The sequence below is a fragment of the Vigna radiata genome, chromosome 5 (genome assembly GCF_000741045.1).
Source record: "Vigna radiata var. radiata cultivar VC1973A chromosome 5, Vradiata_ver6, whole genome shotgun sequence".
In the NCBI taxonomy this organism is placed as follows: Eukaryota; Viridiplantae; Streptophyta; class Magnoliopsida; order Fabales; family Fabaceae; genus Vigna; species Vigna radiata.
In genome coordinates, this window is record NC_028355.1 from 20,462,963 (window position 1) to 20,481,774 (window position 18,812).

The 18,812-nt window shown below is 30.9% G+C and overlaps 3 protein-coding genes across 6 annotated transcripts; 2 read left to right on the forward strand and 1 right to left on the reverse strand.

Annotated features, from left to right (window-relative positions):
* Positions 1-3,577: 3,577 nt before the first annotated feature.
* Positions 3,578-4,327, forward strand: LOC106762859 (17.1 kDa class II heat shock protein). Its single transcript, XM_014646949.2, has one exon. It carries the CDS (start codon positions 3,668-3,670, stop codon positions 4,136-4,138), a length of 471 nt encoding a protein of 156 aa, XP_014502435.1. The 5' UTR covers positions 3,578-3,667; the 3' UTR covers positions 4,139-4,327.
* A 143-nt stretch (positions 4,328-4,470) lies between these two features.
* On the reverse strand, positions 4,471-9,726 carry LOC106762858 (probable 28S rRNA (cytosine-C(5))-methyltransferase). Of its 3 annotated transcripts, none has more exons than XM_022780927.1 (14): positions 9,390-9,726; positions 9,256-9,314; positions 9,106-9,156; positions 8,866-9,001; positions 8,614-8,699; positions 8,347-8,445; positions 8,087-8,140; positions 6,942-7,086; positions 6,648-6,709; positions 6,341-6,428; positions 6,059-6,133; positions 5,137-5,298; positions 4,781-5,048; positions 4,471-4,664 (listed from the first exon to the last, which is right to left on the reverse strand). In XM_022780927.1, exons 1-13 carry the CDS (start codon positions 9,607-9,609, stop codon positions 4,828-4,830), a joined length of 1,458 nt encoding a protein of 485 aa, XP_022636648.1. In that variant the 5' UTR covers positions 9,610-9,726; the 3' UTR covers positions 4,471-4,664; positions 4,781-4,827. The 3 variants fall into 3 exon arrangements, with proteins under 3 accessions (XP_022636648.1, XP_022636647.1, XP_014502434.1); XM_022780926.1 differs by having other exon boundaries at positions 4,471-4,671; XM_014646948.2 differs by lacking the exon at positions 4,471-4,664 and having other exon boundaries at positions 4,714-5,048; positions 9,390-9,725.
* A 7,779-nt stretch (positions 9,727-17,505) lies between these two features.
* LOC106761736 (probable WRKY transcription factor 50) lies at positions 17,506-18,599 on the forward strand. 2 transcript variants are annotated; one of them, XM_014645307.1, is made up of 3 exons: positions 17,506-17,792; positions 17,883-18,027; positions 18,136-18,599. In XM_014645307.1, exons 1-3 carry the CDS (start codon positions 17,531-17,533, stop codon positions 18,257-18,259), a joined length of 531 nt encoding a protein of 176 aa, XP_014500793.1. In that variant the 5' UTR covers positions 17,506-17,530; the 3' UTR covers positions 18,260-18,599. The 2 variants fall into 2 exon arrangements, with proteins under 2 accessions (XP_014500793.1, XP_014500794.1); XM_014645308.1 differs by having other exon boundaries at positions 17,886-18,027.
* Positions 18,600-18,812: the final 213 nt, after the last annotated feature.

An 18,812-nucleotide genomic window follows, 5' to 3' on the forward strand; every position in this document is an offset into this window, starting at 1 on the left:
CTCCTCCTGAGCCCAAGACTATTAAGGTGATTGGTTAAATTTTTTGATTTTTAAGACCGCTGGCATTGCATTACACCTATCTCTGTCCATACCTTCATGTTCTGTACGTGGTTATATGGTTGTCTTTTCTTCAGTTTTTGTTGCTGATCTGACTATGAAATCGATCTAAATGTATGTTTTGAAGTGAACTTTAATTTGTCTAATCATTTTTAATTTTTAAACTCTCAGTATTATGATGAGTAGAAGTCCTCAAAGTCCTTTAATTTTTAATTTCTAATCATTCTCTAATCTAAAAGTTTAAAAAAATTCATTAGCAGTTAAACAAAATTAAGATGCAAGAATAGTTAGAAATTCATTGACATTGATTTCATAACACAAATTTATTTTTAATTTTCAGCAAATAATTGTATTCTCAATTATGAAAACTTAAAAAACCCCTTCTTCTGACAAGTCCCGATGAATGAACCTATAAAATCCTTCAATTAAAGTAGTGTAGACATTTCTTCATTTCTACATTTCTACAACTAAACATTTTTACGATTTGTTGTCATAATATAAAAAAAACATTTCATTTTTATCATCATTATCCTATCATTATTATTATCATGTTATAAAAGAAAATCCATTCAAAATTGTCAACCATTGAAGAAAAGTCCATTCGAGATTGTCAAGAAAAGAAATATTAAATGGTCAAGAAAGGAAATATTTTGAAGTCTAAATATATGCAACATGTGATTGTAAGGTAAAAATATATATATATATATAATTGTAAAAAAAAAAGATAAACATGATAGTTTAAAAAAAATGGTATAGTATCCATCTTCTATATTTATATAGATGTAAATAAAATACTCGATTAAATAATATTTGTGTAAAAAATATATATTCTAGGGTACATTCACTAAAGCAAATTAAGGCATTAATTATACAATAAATCTAACAAACTAACCCAGGCCTTTCAATATCTAGGGTACATTTACATAAAACATATTTTTCTAATACTTATTTTTTCTTGATAACACTCTTAATAAAAAATAGCCCAAAACAGTTATGAAACTAAAATAAACTCCAACATTTCTTCCATCAAGTTATAAGCAATTTAAAAATATTAAACAACTCGTAATATAAATAATTCTAATAATCAACTTTCATCAATCATAATAAAAATGTTATATTATATTAATTTTTAATAAATACTTGTTATGTTATATTAATTTTTAATATACCAAAGTGGATAATAATAATAATAATAATAATAATAATAATAATAATAATAATAATAATAATATAAACATAAATTTTACATCATTTTGACTCTAACAGAAAACTCACGGTATTCTTATGTGTTGAGGACGTGGTAGAAGCATGAAAATTACAAAAACATAATGATGAGAGGCAGTATGAATTTTTAAGAAAAAACTATAATATGATTAACAGAAATAAGTCAATATTGTTAACATTTTTTCTTTTATATTTTTGGTGAAAACTAACGAGAAGAATCTAATTATTTTCAATCTTTAAAAAATAAGAATCTAAATAAAAAAAAGTGAAAAGAATTATATAAATGATTAAACTTTTATTATATTATATTTATAAAGAATTGTTCTCTGTCATTTTTTTTTATAAATATATATTGGGATTTTTGTTAGAATTTACAGTAGATAAAAATAAATAAAATAAGGAGTATATAGATAATCATTTTAAGTATTATTTTAATTTCTTACATAGATTTATTAACAAATCATTTTTATCTTTTTCTTAAAAAAACTCAACTTTTCTAACACAATTTAATAAAAGTAAGAGACTTTATCATTTCATCATGGTGAAAAAAAACATCAATATTAATTTCATGTTCGATTTAAATGCTTCTGAGGAGAACTTTCACCTTTTTTCATATAGTTATATATTTTATTGACTTAAAGNNNNATATATATATATATATATATATATATATATATATATATATATATAATTNTCTCTATTANATATANATATNTAAATGTGAATATATTTATTCTATTCTAATTTGTTTAATAATTTAAATTTAGATATTATATAAAGTAAATATTAATTTATTAAATATAATACTTTTTATTTTATAAAATAAAAAACATTAAAAAAAACTCAACTAATAGCGGTGGATATCTAAGAACAATAATTTATATTAATGTTGGTTAGCATAAATTATAATAGTTTGTATTCTAGTTTTAATCATGCATGTTTCTTTCTTAGTGTTGTCCAATTTAAAAGTTATTTTTACTATGAAATATACACCAGTTTTTTTATAAGTAGTTTATAAATGTTTTATTTTAATAAATTTCTTAAAGCTATTTTTTAAATGATACATGATGAATAATATAAAAGTTATTTTTTTACTCTGAAAATGTTATCCTTTGGAACTACATACAAATAAAGACTAATGAGTTTGGAGCTATGAGCCCATGCCAAACAGGACAACAGTGTATTGTATCAAATAATTTACTTTACTAATAGTGAAGACTATTTTATTAAGTATTCAATAAAAACAGTTATAACAAATTATACCAGTTATATATTTGTTTATGTAATATTACGTGGTCAATTAATCAATAATGAGATCTGGAATGATCAGGGAGGTTAATGTTTTATTAATCCATACTAAACTTTTAAATACACGTTAAAAATCATTAAAACAAATTTTTGTAATTTTATGAATTAATTTAACACCAAGGTTAAAGTAATTACGCAAAATTAATTATATATATATATATATACGTGACAACCATTTTGGCAAAGTATTGACAGAAAAAATGTTTTATTATGTATTGGGTCTTATTTACAAATCTTAGTCTTAATAATTTGAATATGTCAGCATAAATGTGGATAAGTTTATTATGCACAGAAAAAATAAAATAATATATTATTCACATAAAATATTGTATAGTTTATTTAAATTATAATAAATAATATGAAATAAATAAATTTAATAAATAATTTAATTAAAAACTTTTTTTATAGGAAAAAAAGGCTCATGATGTGTGAGTAGGGTGTAAAACAATGAGACACGTGAAAGGGAGTCATCCTGTGAACAACCTAACACTAAAAATGCCACTGCCACACACTCTTAAGAAAATACATAATAGGCAAGCCCAAAATTTACTTATGATAAGACCACGAAAAGTTATTTTTTTTTTTTAAATTGTGCAAAGTTATTTATTTTATATTTGTAAGAAAATGTAGTAAAGATTTCCAATTGTGCATAATTTATTTACATTTGATAAAAGTAAATAAATAAAAAACTACTCTTATGATACATAAATATTTTTGTTTAGTTTGTTACGGTGGTATATGACTTGAAAAAGACGTAGGAGTAGAATGGGAGGAAAATGAAAAATGGGTCAGGAAAGCCCCAAGCCCAAAAATAATTAATTTTGATTTTTTTATAAGAAATGAAGTGTCAAGCAATGTTGTGTTTTGGACGCTACTAGAAGCATGGGATGGGAATTAAGGCCGGAACCTCCTGGAACTTCTTACTATTATTGTGTGAATTTTTCTAGAACCTCCCATTTTAATCTTGTCACCTCTTATAAATGCCCAAAATGCACTCAGGGCTCTGCACAGAATCGAAACCAAAGAAAATAAAATCACATTAGGAACAGTTGTTTATACGAGAGAAGAAGGAAAGAAAATGGATATCAGGCTGATGGGATTGGACTCTCCCTTGTTTTCCACTTTGCACCGAATCATGGATCTGACAGAGGACGCAGAGAAGAACTTAAGCGCTCCCACACGCACGTACGTACGAGATGCAAAGGCAATGGCTGCCACTCCTGCTGATGTGAAAGAGTATCCGAACTCTTACGTGTTTGTAATCGACATGCCTGGTCTAAAATCTGGAGACATCAAGGTGCAGGTGGAGGAGGACAACGTGCTGATCATCAGCGGTGAAAGGAAGAGGGAGGAAGAGAAAGAAGGAGCTAAGTATTTGAGGATGGAGAGAAGAATGGGAAAGTTCATGCGCAAGTTTACACTTCCAGATAATGCCAACACTGATGCCATATCTGCCATTTGTCAGGTTGGTGTGCTTACCGTCACCGTCAACAAGTTACCTCCCCCTGAACCCAAGAAGCCCAAGACTATTGAGGTCAAGATTGGTTAAATTTCTTGATTTTCAAGATGGTCGGTGACATTACACTACACTTATCTCTACCCCTGTTTGCACTGCACTACACCTATCTCTATATGTGCCTTCATGTTCTTCATGTGTCTTTTCTTCAGTTTTTGTTGTTCGTCTGACTATGAATGTGATCTGAATGCAATGCAGTGATATAATGCATTTTGAAGTGAATTTTAATGTCTAATCCTCTGATTTCTAATTTTTAAACTCCCAAAGTATTATAATGAGGAGAAGTCCCCCCTGTGATAATAATAATAAAAAAAGTCTGACATTCTCTAACTATGAAAAGAGTTGTGAAAAAATTAATACATTTAGCAACCGTGTATCAAATATTTATTAATGAAAAATACCTATTTATCAAATATTTAAATTCTAATAAAAAAGGATTGGAAATTTAATGAAAATCTATTCAAAAGCATTATGTCACTTTTAGCAGGTCAAATTGACATAACTGATTTTGTTACCCCTACTAATTGACCATCTCTATCTTCAAGGCTCCCATGGAAATCTGCTCTCTGACAAAACTCAATCAATATTAATATGCAAAAAATGGCGAATGCCGTCAAAATAATTTTAAAATATACTATTTCAAATGAAAATAAGTAAATTTAAAACATTTTACACCTCTAATTTTGTCTTGGTCACCTCCTTATACCCTCCCATTTCGGAAGCTACATCAGTTGATCATATAACCACATTTTGAATGGGTTCGTGCTAATGAACGGTATACGTTTCTTCTTTCTTTGCGCGTTTTTAATTCCGGGAGGAGTGCTACGGGAAATTCTAGTTTCGATTTTATTTGAACAGTCCGAAGATGCATCTTTCCTAACAAACAAAGCAATGAAAAAACCCTCGCCATGCTCCGCAGGATCTGTCCGAATCAGGCATTCAGCTGAAATGTAAAAAAGAAAACGCTAAAAATCATGGTGCAAAACAATGATAGACCAGGAACTCTGCTGCTGTCTGAAACTAGTACTTACAGCCTTCAAACACCGGAAGACCACGGCATTGCCACTCGGGGAAAGGCTTGGCTAATTGAAATCCGTATGATTCGGCAATGGGAAGAACAGATTTGATCACATCTTCATTCTCGATTTGGTTGATTGAACATGTACTATAGACAATTCTTTCAAGACCTGGAACTGCCAAATCAAACAATTCAAATTTTTTAAACATTTTTTAATTTCAGAAAAATTAAAAAAAAAATGTTAAAATCTTAAGTTCATATTTGTTTTTGCATGACAAGGAAAGACATCTTCATTCTGAATTTGGTTGATAGAACATATACTATAGACAATTCTTTTGAGGACGTCGAACCAGAGATGAGTTCCCCAAAGTCAAATTTATACTCTAGATATGAAACTTATCTCTCATTCTTATCTGTCACATGACTAGTATAACGATGTTCATCCAAACATTTAATAAATATTTCTTTCAAAAAATAAAATTTAAGGCAAAAAAAAAATCAACATTATAAAAAATTATATTTTTCTCTCTTTAATGTTAAATAATAATAAAAAAATTATAATTATATATGTTTTGAAATAGACTACAAAAATAAGTATTTTAGTAATTTAAAAAAGAAAAAAATATACATATACCAGATCAACTCAAATATTTCGCCCGTAACATTGAGACAAGTTTGGGAGTTTATTTATCACTCTAGCTAGAACTGGCAAATGAAACCATTCTAATTTTTGGAATGTCTTAATTTTGGAAAAAAAATTTAAAAACGTTCATATTTGTCATGTGTATACTAGAATGAAATAATCTAGAAAAAGAAACCGAAAGTTCTAAGCTTACCCAGCAAAGAATTTGGAGACTGTTATTAAGTTTCTAAACTATCTAGAAACAGGAAGATTGATAAAATGACCTGGACAAGGAAGAAACGAACTAACTTACAAAGTAAAGCATGCTGAAGAGCCTTTCTCTGGAAAGTTGCAAGCTTACTCAATCTTTCCATATCAGTATCCTGACCTATGCAGTCAAAAGCTTACGGTTAAAACACAATCATCATACCAAAAAAGGAAAGAAAATTCATACTTAATCTGGTATTAAAATTTTAAAAATGTGTCCAATACTTCAAACCAGGTCTTACATGACAGTAATTGACAGTGTACTATAATGGCCAAGTTTAGAGTGACAGATAGGTAGATTTAGTCTACATTGTGGAATAAAATTAACCTGCTGTTTTAGATGGGAGCAGATGGTCCAATCTTGAGGCAGAAGTACCAGAACCAGAGCAGGAAGGATCCAAGAGAATAGCGTTCACCTGTCATCATAGATCTAATGATAATTAGACACAAACACACATATGAACTAAATAAAACATTTCATAAATTGTAATTATTGAAGTTTACAAGAAAACTGCAGAAGTACTGATCTTTAGGTCTAGTTTGATAATACAAGATCAGTCAAACTATTAGCAGCCACCCCAATATACCCCCATTAAACAAAAATATTTACCTACATATTAGGAAATATACTTAACCTTAGAATATGAAGGATCCTTGGGATTTATGTTCAAGAAATCCTCATTCAGGACTTGTATGTCTGAACTTGGGGTCAAGTCTGACAGTTAGAACCACCAACCAAAAATTAACTAAAAAAGAATAATTCCAGAATTTAATGCTCGTCAGCTGTGGAGACACTAAATACAGAAAAGAGACCTGGATTATAGACAACTAGCATAACCTGTCGTTTTAAAAAACATCCAAGACACTTATTGTTGTTGTGACATTGAAAAGCGTATCAGTAAGCACATAGATATAACATCAAAGGATACTAGAAGCCCCAGATAGCTTTATAGTGTCTTTCAATCGCTTAACTCTTTCTTTTTTCAGCTCACATGCTACAATCTTTCCCCTACTCTTCATAAGCGCAGCAAGGTGAATAGTTTTGTTTCCCGGTGCTGCACACGCATCAATAACCTTCAAATACATTTGAGGTGTGCAATTAGTAAGGATTGGAATAGCTAACAAAATATCCCAAGGATTCAACATTACTTTTTTTATGTAACTCTGATTTCTGTAGTTATAATTTAATTTACAAATTGAACATTCATAACATGGCAGTTAAAATGAGCAGGCACCAAGCACATAGCAAATACATACTGAGTGGTTGCTCACTTATATTCTAGTAATTAATTTACATGTGGTAACCTTGGCCATTTCTTTGCAATCCTACAAAATTAAAAATTTCTAAGGATTTGTACAAGTAAAATTAAGCAAAAACATTTCAAGTTAATATAATAAGAAAAAGAAGATTTTTAAAAAATAGAAGCCAAAATAAAATATTCAGTAGACCCGGTAGAACAGATTAAATATAATAAATATACTTCAATATTCCTGAATCACCAATAGGATGACCAACTATCTAAGAAGGAATTTGGCCAATATGAACAGAATAATCTGTTAAACAGTAAATGTAGCATACTTACTTCGCCTCTAATTTCAGAGTAAATAGCTCAATCCTACTTTAAAACCGTCTTACCAAGTTATATTTCATGGGAAATTTTGGGCTACAAAAACTCATGAAACTAATTGACTAGAGCTTCCCCCGTGTTATGACCACATCAGTTCTGCTTTTCTTTCTACTTTTTGCTTGACCAGTTATTTAATTACTAAATGGCTGTGAAAAACCTTGAAAGACACGGACAGAAACAGGAAAAAGGATACTTATTTAACAATTTACTGCCAAGAGAAAAAATAAGACCAAACTTTCTTTTCTTTTCAGAAATACTCTTCAAAAAGAAAGAAAAGTGAAAGAGTTGCAAGTCCAGTGTAAAAAAAGATCCAAGCCTAGAAAGGGGGTGGGGATAGAAATGATAGGATAATAGGTGATGTTTACAAGGAATGAAGAAGTAGAATGCACCTATGATTGAATCAAATTCATATCTTAAACGTTTAGTGCATTAAAGCAATAACTCACCTCCCATCCTGGTTGAGGGCTAAGAGCTGGTGCTGCCATGGAACTTGCCTTACCCTTTACAAAAATTTGTCTCCATGTTAGTAAAACGATTATAAAAGAAAGAAAAACATGCAATCAGAATTGAAATGTACGTTTCTTAAATATCAAAAGATATTAATTAACCTTTTCATCCAATGAGACCTATTTACAGATAATGATACATATCTATAACTTCTTAAAAAAGAAAAAAGAAAAAAAAAAAAAAAAGAGTAATTCCTTACTTGCATAAAGATACTGCCGTTTTTAACAAGAGGGTGATCATGTAAATCAGTGCCTTTTGGGAGTATCAGTAACTCAGCCAGCAGATTATCTTTTTGAACCTATTTAATAATAATCCGTATCAACAGAAAATGTGGATTAAATCAATGAAGTAAACCTGGTGACTTTTTATAAATTCAGTTAAATACTTTCCTAAAAAAATAAAAGGAAGAAAACATTTTGACTAAAATGTAAAACGTTGATCATCAGAAATATTTTGAGGAATTTACCGGGTAATTTTTCTGAAGTTCAAGCAAGGCAGAATCAACATCCAGTTTAAGCGTATTCACACGAACATACCGAGGTACAGAAACATCTGCATACGAGCATTTATTGAAAATGTAAAAATTTCAAAACAACCATCTATAAAGCATCAGTTTCGAAATCAAAAACGTTGCCGCGCATCAACTGTAAAAAAGCACCAATTCCACAAACCATAAAATCTAATAAAATGCATAAAAACGGAAGATGTGAAAACTGACCTGGAATTTCATGCAGAGCAATCAACTGTTTAACAGTCTTCACATTTCTCTGTAACCAAAGCTGTTTAAGAGTCGAACGCAGAGCGCCTTCGTGTCGCATAAGGTACTTCTCTGCATCACCAACTAGTGAAACCGCCTACAAATTTCAAGTTTGGCCATAACCACATAAGTAACTAGTTCAATTTCCAGAAGTCGAAGTAGTAGGAGTCCTTCTATACAACAACAGAAAAAACACCTCACCTTGCCGAAAAGGATATCATAGACAATGATATAAACCAATTCCCGTTGCCTCTGATAAAATCAACAATACACAACACATCATGTTAAGAAATAAGTAGAAACGAAGAATAACCAAAGTTATAATGCGGTAAAGTTATTACGATTTATGACCTTCCACTTGGTGTTGAGAATGGAAGCAGCTTCCAAGACATCTTTGATGATGGGAAGATCTGCCAACGAAACAACGAACACGTGAATGAAATGATACATTCCAGAGAGAGCTAGTTAGTTAGTAAGTTAGTTACGTTTTAGGGTTTGACAAATGAGAGCGAAGGTGCCCTTCTTGTTCCTAACGGAAGGTTGATAGATGAGGGATTTGATGGAGGCAAGAGCGCGGCGCTTAGAGTCTCCTTCGAGAACCACTCTCAACACCTTCGCTGCCTCTCTGCGTGCGAAATACGCTGACCTCTCAGCACCATTGAACTTTCCCCCATTTTCTTCCACACTCTTCTTCGCCTTCTTCATTCCCAGGGTTTAGGGGTTTTGTCTTCGTCTTTGCATTGCACTTAATTTACACAATAAACCACAACTTTTTGTCACTCTCTTCTTTTGCCTGAAACGACGACTCTATTTGTCGTCTTTGCAGTCTATGAACATTCAGCAATACGGAAGCCCATTCCAGCGAGTCTGGCCCGTACTTTTTTGGATTTCTTCTTTTGGGTCGCATCTCTTTTTTAGTATGTCTCTTTGTTAAATTTTAGAGTTAAATTATGCTTTTATTATATGACTTGTTTTATGTTGGAGATTCTACCTATGATGATCGTATTTATACAAGAGTAGATGTAGGTAAAGTTAAGTTGAGCAGCTAGATATATGGGAGCATTATGAAATTTTAATTTTTATATTAATAGCTTTATAGTTACATTGGGTTTATGAACTTTTTTAAATTTAGTTATAGTAAATAGAAGTTTTTATTTAAATTGTATTTCAAAATAGTACTTAAGCTTTTAAGAAAAAAATTGTTAACCCGTGACATCTCAAAATCTAGAGTGTTACAAATCTTGAGGAGAGATTTTATTTTCTAACAAAGTTGTAAGAGAATGCTTGATAGAGAGACTGTGGTACTCAAATATTTGATATTCTACCAACCATTTAACTCATGTAGAGTTGGATATGGCGGCGGAGAGAATGACAAGAGGTCTTCACCAAAACTCTCTGGGTTTTAGGAAAAAATTTACCTCATGGTGAGTAGGTCGAGTTACCCTTGTTTATAACTCTGCAGAGTATAAATACTACTATAAATGCATGCCTACAGTAGTCTATATTAGCATTATATCCGGATAAGTGAGTATAGTGGTCTTGTGGTTGTATGAATTGTTTGTTCTTGAATGTTGTTATTGTTAAACCAATTTATTATGTGAGACTTTATTGGTACACTAACTTACCCTTTTTTTATGTTGTTTGTCTTTGTTTATGTTTATGATCACCTTAATGGTGTGAACTTAAGGAGGATGCCTTTTCAGTCTTTTCAGCGTGAGATTGAGAGAATAGTCCGCAATCATAGATAGAGTTTTATCATCCAAAGTGTAAGTTCTCTTTTAGTGAAAGTTTGTAATTCTTGATAAGTTATTATCAATGTAATATTTTATTTTAATAGTTTTATACTAGTAAAAAGAATGTTACATTGGTATATTTGTCATTTTTTTTCATAAATATATATCTTGGGACTTTTGTTAGAATTTAAATCAACAAGATAAAATAAATAAAATAAAGAGTATATAAATAATTTAACACGAAAGTTAAACTAATTATGTAAAATTAATTATATATTTATGACAACCATTCCAATTTCCAGCAAAGTATTGACAGATGACATGTATGTATTCGGACCTTATTTACAAAGCCTAGCCTTAATCATTTAAATATGTCACCATAAATGTGATAAATTTATTGTCCATAGAAAAAATAAAATAATGAAACACATTATTATTCACATAAAATATTGTGTCGTTTATTTAAAAATATAATGAATAATATGGAATAAATACTTAAAAAATAATTTAATTAAAAACTCTTTTTCAGTTAGAGGAGAAAATGACCTATGTTAAGATGTGTGGGTAGGACGTAAAACAGTGAGGCGCATGGAAGGGAATCACCATGCAGACAAGGTGCATTTCTGAAAGCTCAACAATCTAGCAAAGTATTATACGTCCCTCCCTCTCTACATGCATATCTTGAAAAAGGTGTAAGAGTAGGATGTGCGAGAAATGAAAAATGGATCAGGGAAAAGTCCAATCCCAAAGAATCATTAAGATGCGAAGAATCAAAGATTGTTGTGTTACCCTAAACACATAGGAATTAGGTACGAAATTCTCTATTATTGTTATGCGAATTTTTCTATAGGTATGTGCGAAACTCCCTATTATTATTCGGCGAATCGTTCTTGACGTATGTGCGAGATGTAAAAGCAATGGCGGTCACCCCTGCTGATGTGGAGGAGAATCTGAACTCTTACCTGTGCGTGATGGACATACCTGGCCTGAGATTTGGGGACATTAAGGTGCAGGTGGAGGACAATGTGTTAATTGTTAGCGGCGAGTGGAGAGAGAGGAGGAGAAAGAAGGAACTAAGTATTCGAGGATGGAGAGAAGAATGAGAAAATTCATGCGCAAAAAGTTCCGTACAAAAGAAAGAAATGAAAACATCTCACGAACTCCTGACAGAAGTTTCAGACAAAAGAAAGAAACGAAAACATCTCAGGAACTTCAGGAGACTGCTTCAAGTTACCAAGGCACCATATTCAAGGGATTGCTTCAAATGTGTACGTTCAAGATTACTAGTAGTAGTTAAATTTCTCTTTTGTTGGGATTGGATGTAATGAACTTCACTGTGATGTAGTTTTTCTGTTTAACATATCATTGTTCGTTCATATGCTCTTTCTTGAATGGGCAATGGTACAATGACACGCCCACGTGGCAAAAACATTCAAATGACACACTACTTTTCACCTTTTTCTTCCAAAATTACTCTTTTATCTTCAATAAATGTTAAAAAGAGGTGCAACCCACCGTGTCAAATGAATGTTTTTTCAAAAGTGTGTGTCAAAATATCTTTATTCTTCTTGAATTTACTATCATTGTATGAAAATATAATGTTATTTAAATGTCTATGATATTACCGGAAAGTAAATTTGAACATGGACATAAATAGAGCGGGGATCTAGGGATAGACTCAATAACTTGGTCATTCTTAGCATCGGACTTAATGTAAATTGTATGTAGATTGACTAAGGGATTAACAGTTTGATATATTAATTTAGAACTAGTTGCTAAGGGATTAGGACTAGTATGCCTTGATGTGAATGTTTGAATGAAACAGTGAAATATTGAACAGAAAAAAAAGTTTCTTGTGTTGTTTTATGCATTTTGATGTCTAATTGAGTTATAAAAGGAAGAATTGTGATGTGTTGCACAAGTCCCTTGGGAGAACGATACTTTACTTATTCACTTTATTACTTGTAACGATTTGGTATACTTGCCAAAAAACTATCATAAATATTAGCTATTAACATATTTTCCTCCCAATTTTTCCCTTTATATTGTATTTTTTTTTTCTTTACTTTATTCAAATCAATAGATTATAATGAATAATATGGAATAAATAACTTTAAAAAATAATTTAATTAAAAACTCTTTTTCAGTTTTAGAGGAGAAAATGGCCTATGCTAAGATGTGTGGGTAGGATGTAAAATAGTGAGACGCATGGAAGGAAATCATGTAGACAACGTACATTTTTTAAAGCTCAACAATCTAACAAACCACTACATGCCTTTCTCTTTATACATGCATATCTTGAAAAAGATGTAGGGGTAAGATGTGTGGGAAATGAAAAAAGGGTCAGGGAAAAGCCCAAACCCAAAGAATCATTAAGATACAAAGAATCAAATATTGTTGTGTTACCTTAGAAACATGGGAATTAGGTACGAAATTCTCTGGAATTCTCTACTATTGTTCTGCGATTTTTTCTGGAGGTATGTGCGAATCTACCTGTTATTATTCAGTGAATCGTTCTCGACGTATGTGCGAGATGTAAAAGGAATTGGTGCCACCCCTACTGATTGTGAAGGAGAATCTGAACTCTTACCTGTTCGTGATTGACATGCCTGGCCTAAGATTTGAGGACATTAAGGTGCAGGTGGAGGACAATGTGTTAATTGTTAGTGGCGAGTGGAAGAGGGAGGAGGAGAATGAAGGAACTAAGTATTTGAGGATGAAGAGAAGAATGGGATGGGAAAATTCATGCGCAAGAAGTTCCGTACAAAAAAAAGAAACGAAAACATCGGAACGGACAAAAGAAAGAAACGAAAACATATTAGAAACTTCAGGAGACTGCTTCAAGTTACCAAGACACCATATTTGTAAGAGATTGCTTCAAATGTGTACGTTAATGAACTCACTGTGATGTAGTTTTTCTATTTAACATATCGTTGTTCGTTCATATGCTCTTTCTTGAATTTACTATTATTGTATGAAAATATAATGTTATTTAAATGTTTCTGATTACTAGAAAGTAAATTTGAACATGGACATAAATAGAGCACCTAAGTGATTTAGGATCTAGGGATAGACGGTCATTCTTAGCATCAGACTTAATGCAAATTGTATATAAATTGACTAAGGGATTAACAGTTTGATATATTAATTTAGAACTAATGGTTAAGGGATTAGGACTAATATACTTGATGTGAGTGTTTGAATGAAATAATTAAATATTGAACAGAAAAAAAAAGTTTTTTGTGTTGTTTTGTGCATTTTGATGTCTAATTGAGTTATAAAAGGAAGAATTGTTATGTGTTGCACAAGTCACTTGGGAGAACGATACTTTATTTATCCACTGTATTACTTGTAACGATTTGGTATACTTGCCAAAAAGTTATCATAAATATTAGCTACTAATATATTTTGCTCCCAATTTAATAAAAACTCTTTTTCAGTTTTAGAGGAGAAAATGGCCTATGCTAAGATGTGTGGGTAGATGTAAAACAGTGAGGCGCGTGGAAGGGAATCATCATGTAGATAACGTGCATTTCTGAAAGCTCAACAATCTAACAAACTACTACATGTCTCTCTTTATACATGCATATCTTGAAAAAGGTGTAAGGATAGGATGTGCGGGAAATGAAAAATGGGTCAGGAAAAAGCCCAAACCCAAAGAATCATTAAGATACGAAGAATCAAAGATGGTTGTGTTACCCTAGAAACATGGGAATTAGGTACGAAATTCTCTGGAATTCTCTACTATTGTTCTGCGAATTTTTCTGGAGGTATGTGCGAAACTCCCTGTTATTATTCGGTGAATCGTTCTCGACGTATGTGCGAGATGTAAAAGCAATGACTGCCACGTGGAGGAGAATGTGAACTCTTACCTGTTCGTGATGTACATGTCTGGCCTGAGATTTGGGGACATTAAGGTGAAAGTGGAAGATAGTGTGTTAATTATTAGCACGAGGGGAAGAGGGGAGAAGAAAAAAGGAACTAAGTATTTGAGGATGGAGAGAAAAGAAAGATCTACCAAAACTCCTATAAAGACATAATATAAACCTTATGTAGAGTATAATTTTTCAAAAGTTGAAAACTTGATAGATATTCCTTGAACATTCCCGAAATAAATTCCTAAAAAAGTGGTTGTCATATTTGAATCACACGAAGAAATGTTTAACACAAGATATTATTTCATTGGTTCCTATAATCATTTTCCCAATAATATCAAATAACATTTGATTGCTTGAGCTTATCATAGTTAATCACTGAAAAGTGACATAAATGACTTAAATATCACCAAGTTTAATTAAAGGTAAGCTTGAAATATATCTTATTGCGTATAAAGTTAGTTATGATAACATGAATATTTAAAAAATAACAAAAAATAAAGTTACGTGATTTATGGACTTTAAAAATGTGTACATTTTTAAAAATAGTCCACCTATTTTTAACGAAAAGAAATTACAGTATAATATTTTAATTATAAGCTATTTATTACTTGAAATGTATCTAAATTTCTTGCATAATGTATTGTAATTTTTTTATGTAATTTTTTTATGTGAACAACTAGGTTCAGAACTCCACAATCTTTGCCAAACAATACAAGTAAACACATGAGATTTATGTGAATGTACTTTTTAAAATATTATTACCTAAAAAAGTACTATTGATTAATCTTGTTGCAATTTCTGTGAATGTGCTCCAGATGCTAGGATGTTCTGGTAGTGTTAACAATAATTTTTTATACTAAATTAAAATAATTTTAAAAGGTTAACGCAGAAGATAAGTAGCGTTGGAAATGACAGAAGGAAGATTATTCACCTTCACGTGCCGCAATATTTCTACATGTTTGACTATAAACTATAAAATCACGTTGCATAAGAAATTATTATGAAAAGTGTTTTTAACATCAGTTTAAGGTTGTCATATGAGTTCGAGGAAATATCCACTACGCTTCCTAGAAACAATAGTCGATGAGAGTGATGTGCCAATAATAATAAGAGGAGAGGATCGTAATATTTCAAAATGACTATAAATTTGTTAATTGCTAACAAAACACTTATAGTCTTCGAATTTGTTGATCTGCCCCGAAATGGAAGTCAGCGGAAGATACCTATGAACTTCCTCACCTTTTGCCAATTTTGAGGACTATGATGATGTCTTCAAAAATGTTTTTATTCTTAATCAAAACTTTAGTCAGTATATGTTGAAATACACTTTTGTCAAGTGTTTAGGACGAAGTAAAAAATGCAATATTATTTAGAGATGTATGTGGGTATCAATATGCTGTTATGGCTTTCTACCGTGTGATCCTTAGGTGTCTTTTTATTTTGTTGATGATTATCATTTGAAATCATAAACGAAAACCACAAAGTCTAGGATTATAAATGTCAAATATAATTACATGTGATGCAAGAAAATAGAAATCCTTGTTCTATTTGAATACACATATATGTAGGGTGATGCAATATATTGGGACTATTATAAGATATAGACTGTAATGTAAAGTTTAGTCTTAAATGAGATAGATGATGGATTATAACAAAGACATTTTTTTATATATTGAGAAAGTCGTATTACTATATTTTATCTTTTCTTTTTATTTTGTACATATTACTTTCTGAATTAATTGAAACAATTTAATTATTCTTGCTTAATATATTTATTTCTATTTATGACCTTTTTTTTTTAGACAATGATATTTTGACAACACTTTTTGACAATTTTTTTTACAACGGACATGTGTCATCATTTTATTGGTCTATTTGAATTTATGTTTAAAAAATATTTAAAACGGACCAATCACAAACTGTTATGTATGCGTTGTAAAAAAGTTGTTAAAAAAGTGTTGTTAAAAGAAGTTTTCCTTTTTTTCTTTGTTTAGAAAATAAAAAAATGTATAGATATTTTAGATTATTTCAAAAGCAACTTTGTATTACAATATAAGAGAGCAATCAAACATCTATTTAAGATAACCAAAAACTAGTGGTTCGAAGGAACCTCAAAGCACCATCACTTTTGACTTAGTTCTCACCTGTGAAGGGGTTGGTCTAACCACGACACTCAATAGCCAATTAAAACTTTAACATGTTACATACTGATCTAATTAAAACAAAAAAACTTAACACTATTGGAAATAATTAAAATATATATTTTGGCAGCTGAAATTACTTTAAATTATCAGGTCTCTCTTTTTTTCTTTGTTTTTTTTCTATATAGCAAAGCAATTCACTGCATATTATTAAAATTGTTAAAAGTTGTATTTTGATGAGCTATATATCCTTTAAAAAGTCATTTAATTTTGGAAAATGTTTTTTTAACAACTTTTTTTTATAACACCGTTTATTTGTTAGTTTGTGATTGGTTTATTTCAAATATACAGACAAATAAAATAATAATTTAAAAAAAGTTGTTAACATATCATAGTCTTTTAATTTTAGAAAAACGTTTTTTTAACAACTTTTTTTGACAATTTTTTACAATAATATATGTGGTAGTTTATGATTGGTCTGTTTCAAATTTATGAATTAGTAAAACAGTAACATATAATTTATAATCAAAGTATTGTTAAAAAAATTTATTAACATGTATATGCGATCATTTTTATATTTTAGCAATTAAACTGAAAGTTTAGAAAGTCTTCCCGAGTCATCCCAGGCATGCCCCACACTCACTGTATGTTATCTTTCCATTTTTAACTGACATTAATGGATACCTACCATTTTGTTTTTAGAGACACGTACGTTAACTTATTATTTTTCCATAAACTAGTTTTTATGATCACATTAAAGAGGAGTTATTTATGTGTCATTATATATATATAGCCGTAGAAGCTTCATAACGTAGTTCGTAGGAAGGTCACAAAGAAGCTGCCTCATCGAGAAAAAGGCTATGGGGTTTATATTATGTGCGCCGTAGTCCATTCTTTTCGTATCAATGGTGTCAAAATGAGTGGTGATAATCCAAAAGCACCAGATTCACCTGAGAATGATTTCACCAAGCAATGGCCTTCGGAGCTCTCCGAGTACCTGAATTTAGATGATGATCCATGGTCATACGATGACCTCGAGTCATTTGTTTCAGGGCATGCTTTCAGCCATAAGACTGAAGCCAATGAAGTTGGCGAGCTTGGAGGAAGTAGCACCCACCATGAAGAGTTTTCAATCAGTAAATGAAGTTCCTGAAATGAAGTTTATTACGCTTTATTTACACCTTGTATTTTTCTTAACTTGTATATGTGTTTGGTTGTGTCACAAGGAGACGATGGTATTAATGAACACGAGAAGAAGGAAGTGAGAGATAGAGTTGCGTTCAAAACAAAGTCAGAGATAGAAATAATGGATGACGGGTTCAAGTGGAGGAAGTACGGAAAGAAGATGGTGAAAAACAGCCCAAATCCAAGGTGTGAGAGATTATTGCATGGTTCATCATGAGAAGTGCTTTCGCGTATAGTTATCTTCCATACATATATATATTGAAACACTTTGTTATATGATAAATTTTGCTTCAGGAACTACTATAGGTGTTCAGTGGAAGGATGTTCAGTGAAGAAGGTAGTTGAAAGGGACAAGGATGATCCGAGGTATGTAATAACAACCTACGTAGGCACCCATACTCATCCGAGTTACAGTTAAGTCGAAGAAGTTGAAGTTTCTGGAGACATCTAGCCACTGTAGTAGTCTGCATGTGCTCTTCTCAAGTGTTATGTGGTAGTGGAAGATAGTAGAGTTGGTAATTTTTCATGAACAATTGAACTTTAAGGGCTAATTAAGATCACATACCACGACAACTAAAAGGGAACATGTAGTGATTTGGTGAAGATGAATTAAGGTTGACAACAATGAGGAGGATACAAGGAAAAAGGACAGAGATTTTCCTCAAAAGTTGTACAACCTTTAGTTCTGTAATCATTAATTATATTGCCCTTTATTTTGTAATTGAATTTGCTTGGGAATCATAAGAAGTACTTCTTTCACCCTCAAATCACAATCTCCCCAAATCCCTCTTTTTCTAAAATTTACTTTTTAAAACATATAAATATATTAATTTGGGTTTATCTCCATTCAAATTATTTCATTTTTTTAAGAACACATTTTAATTTTATTTAATATGTTTTATTAGTAATATTTTTTTATTGATGCTATTTTTTGTCATCCAGATTTTATCGAGTGATATAATTTTTTTATG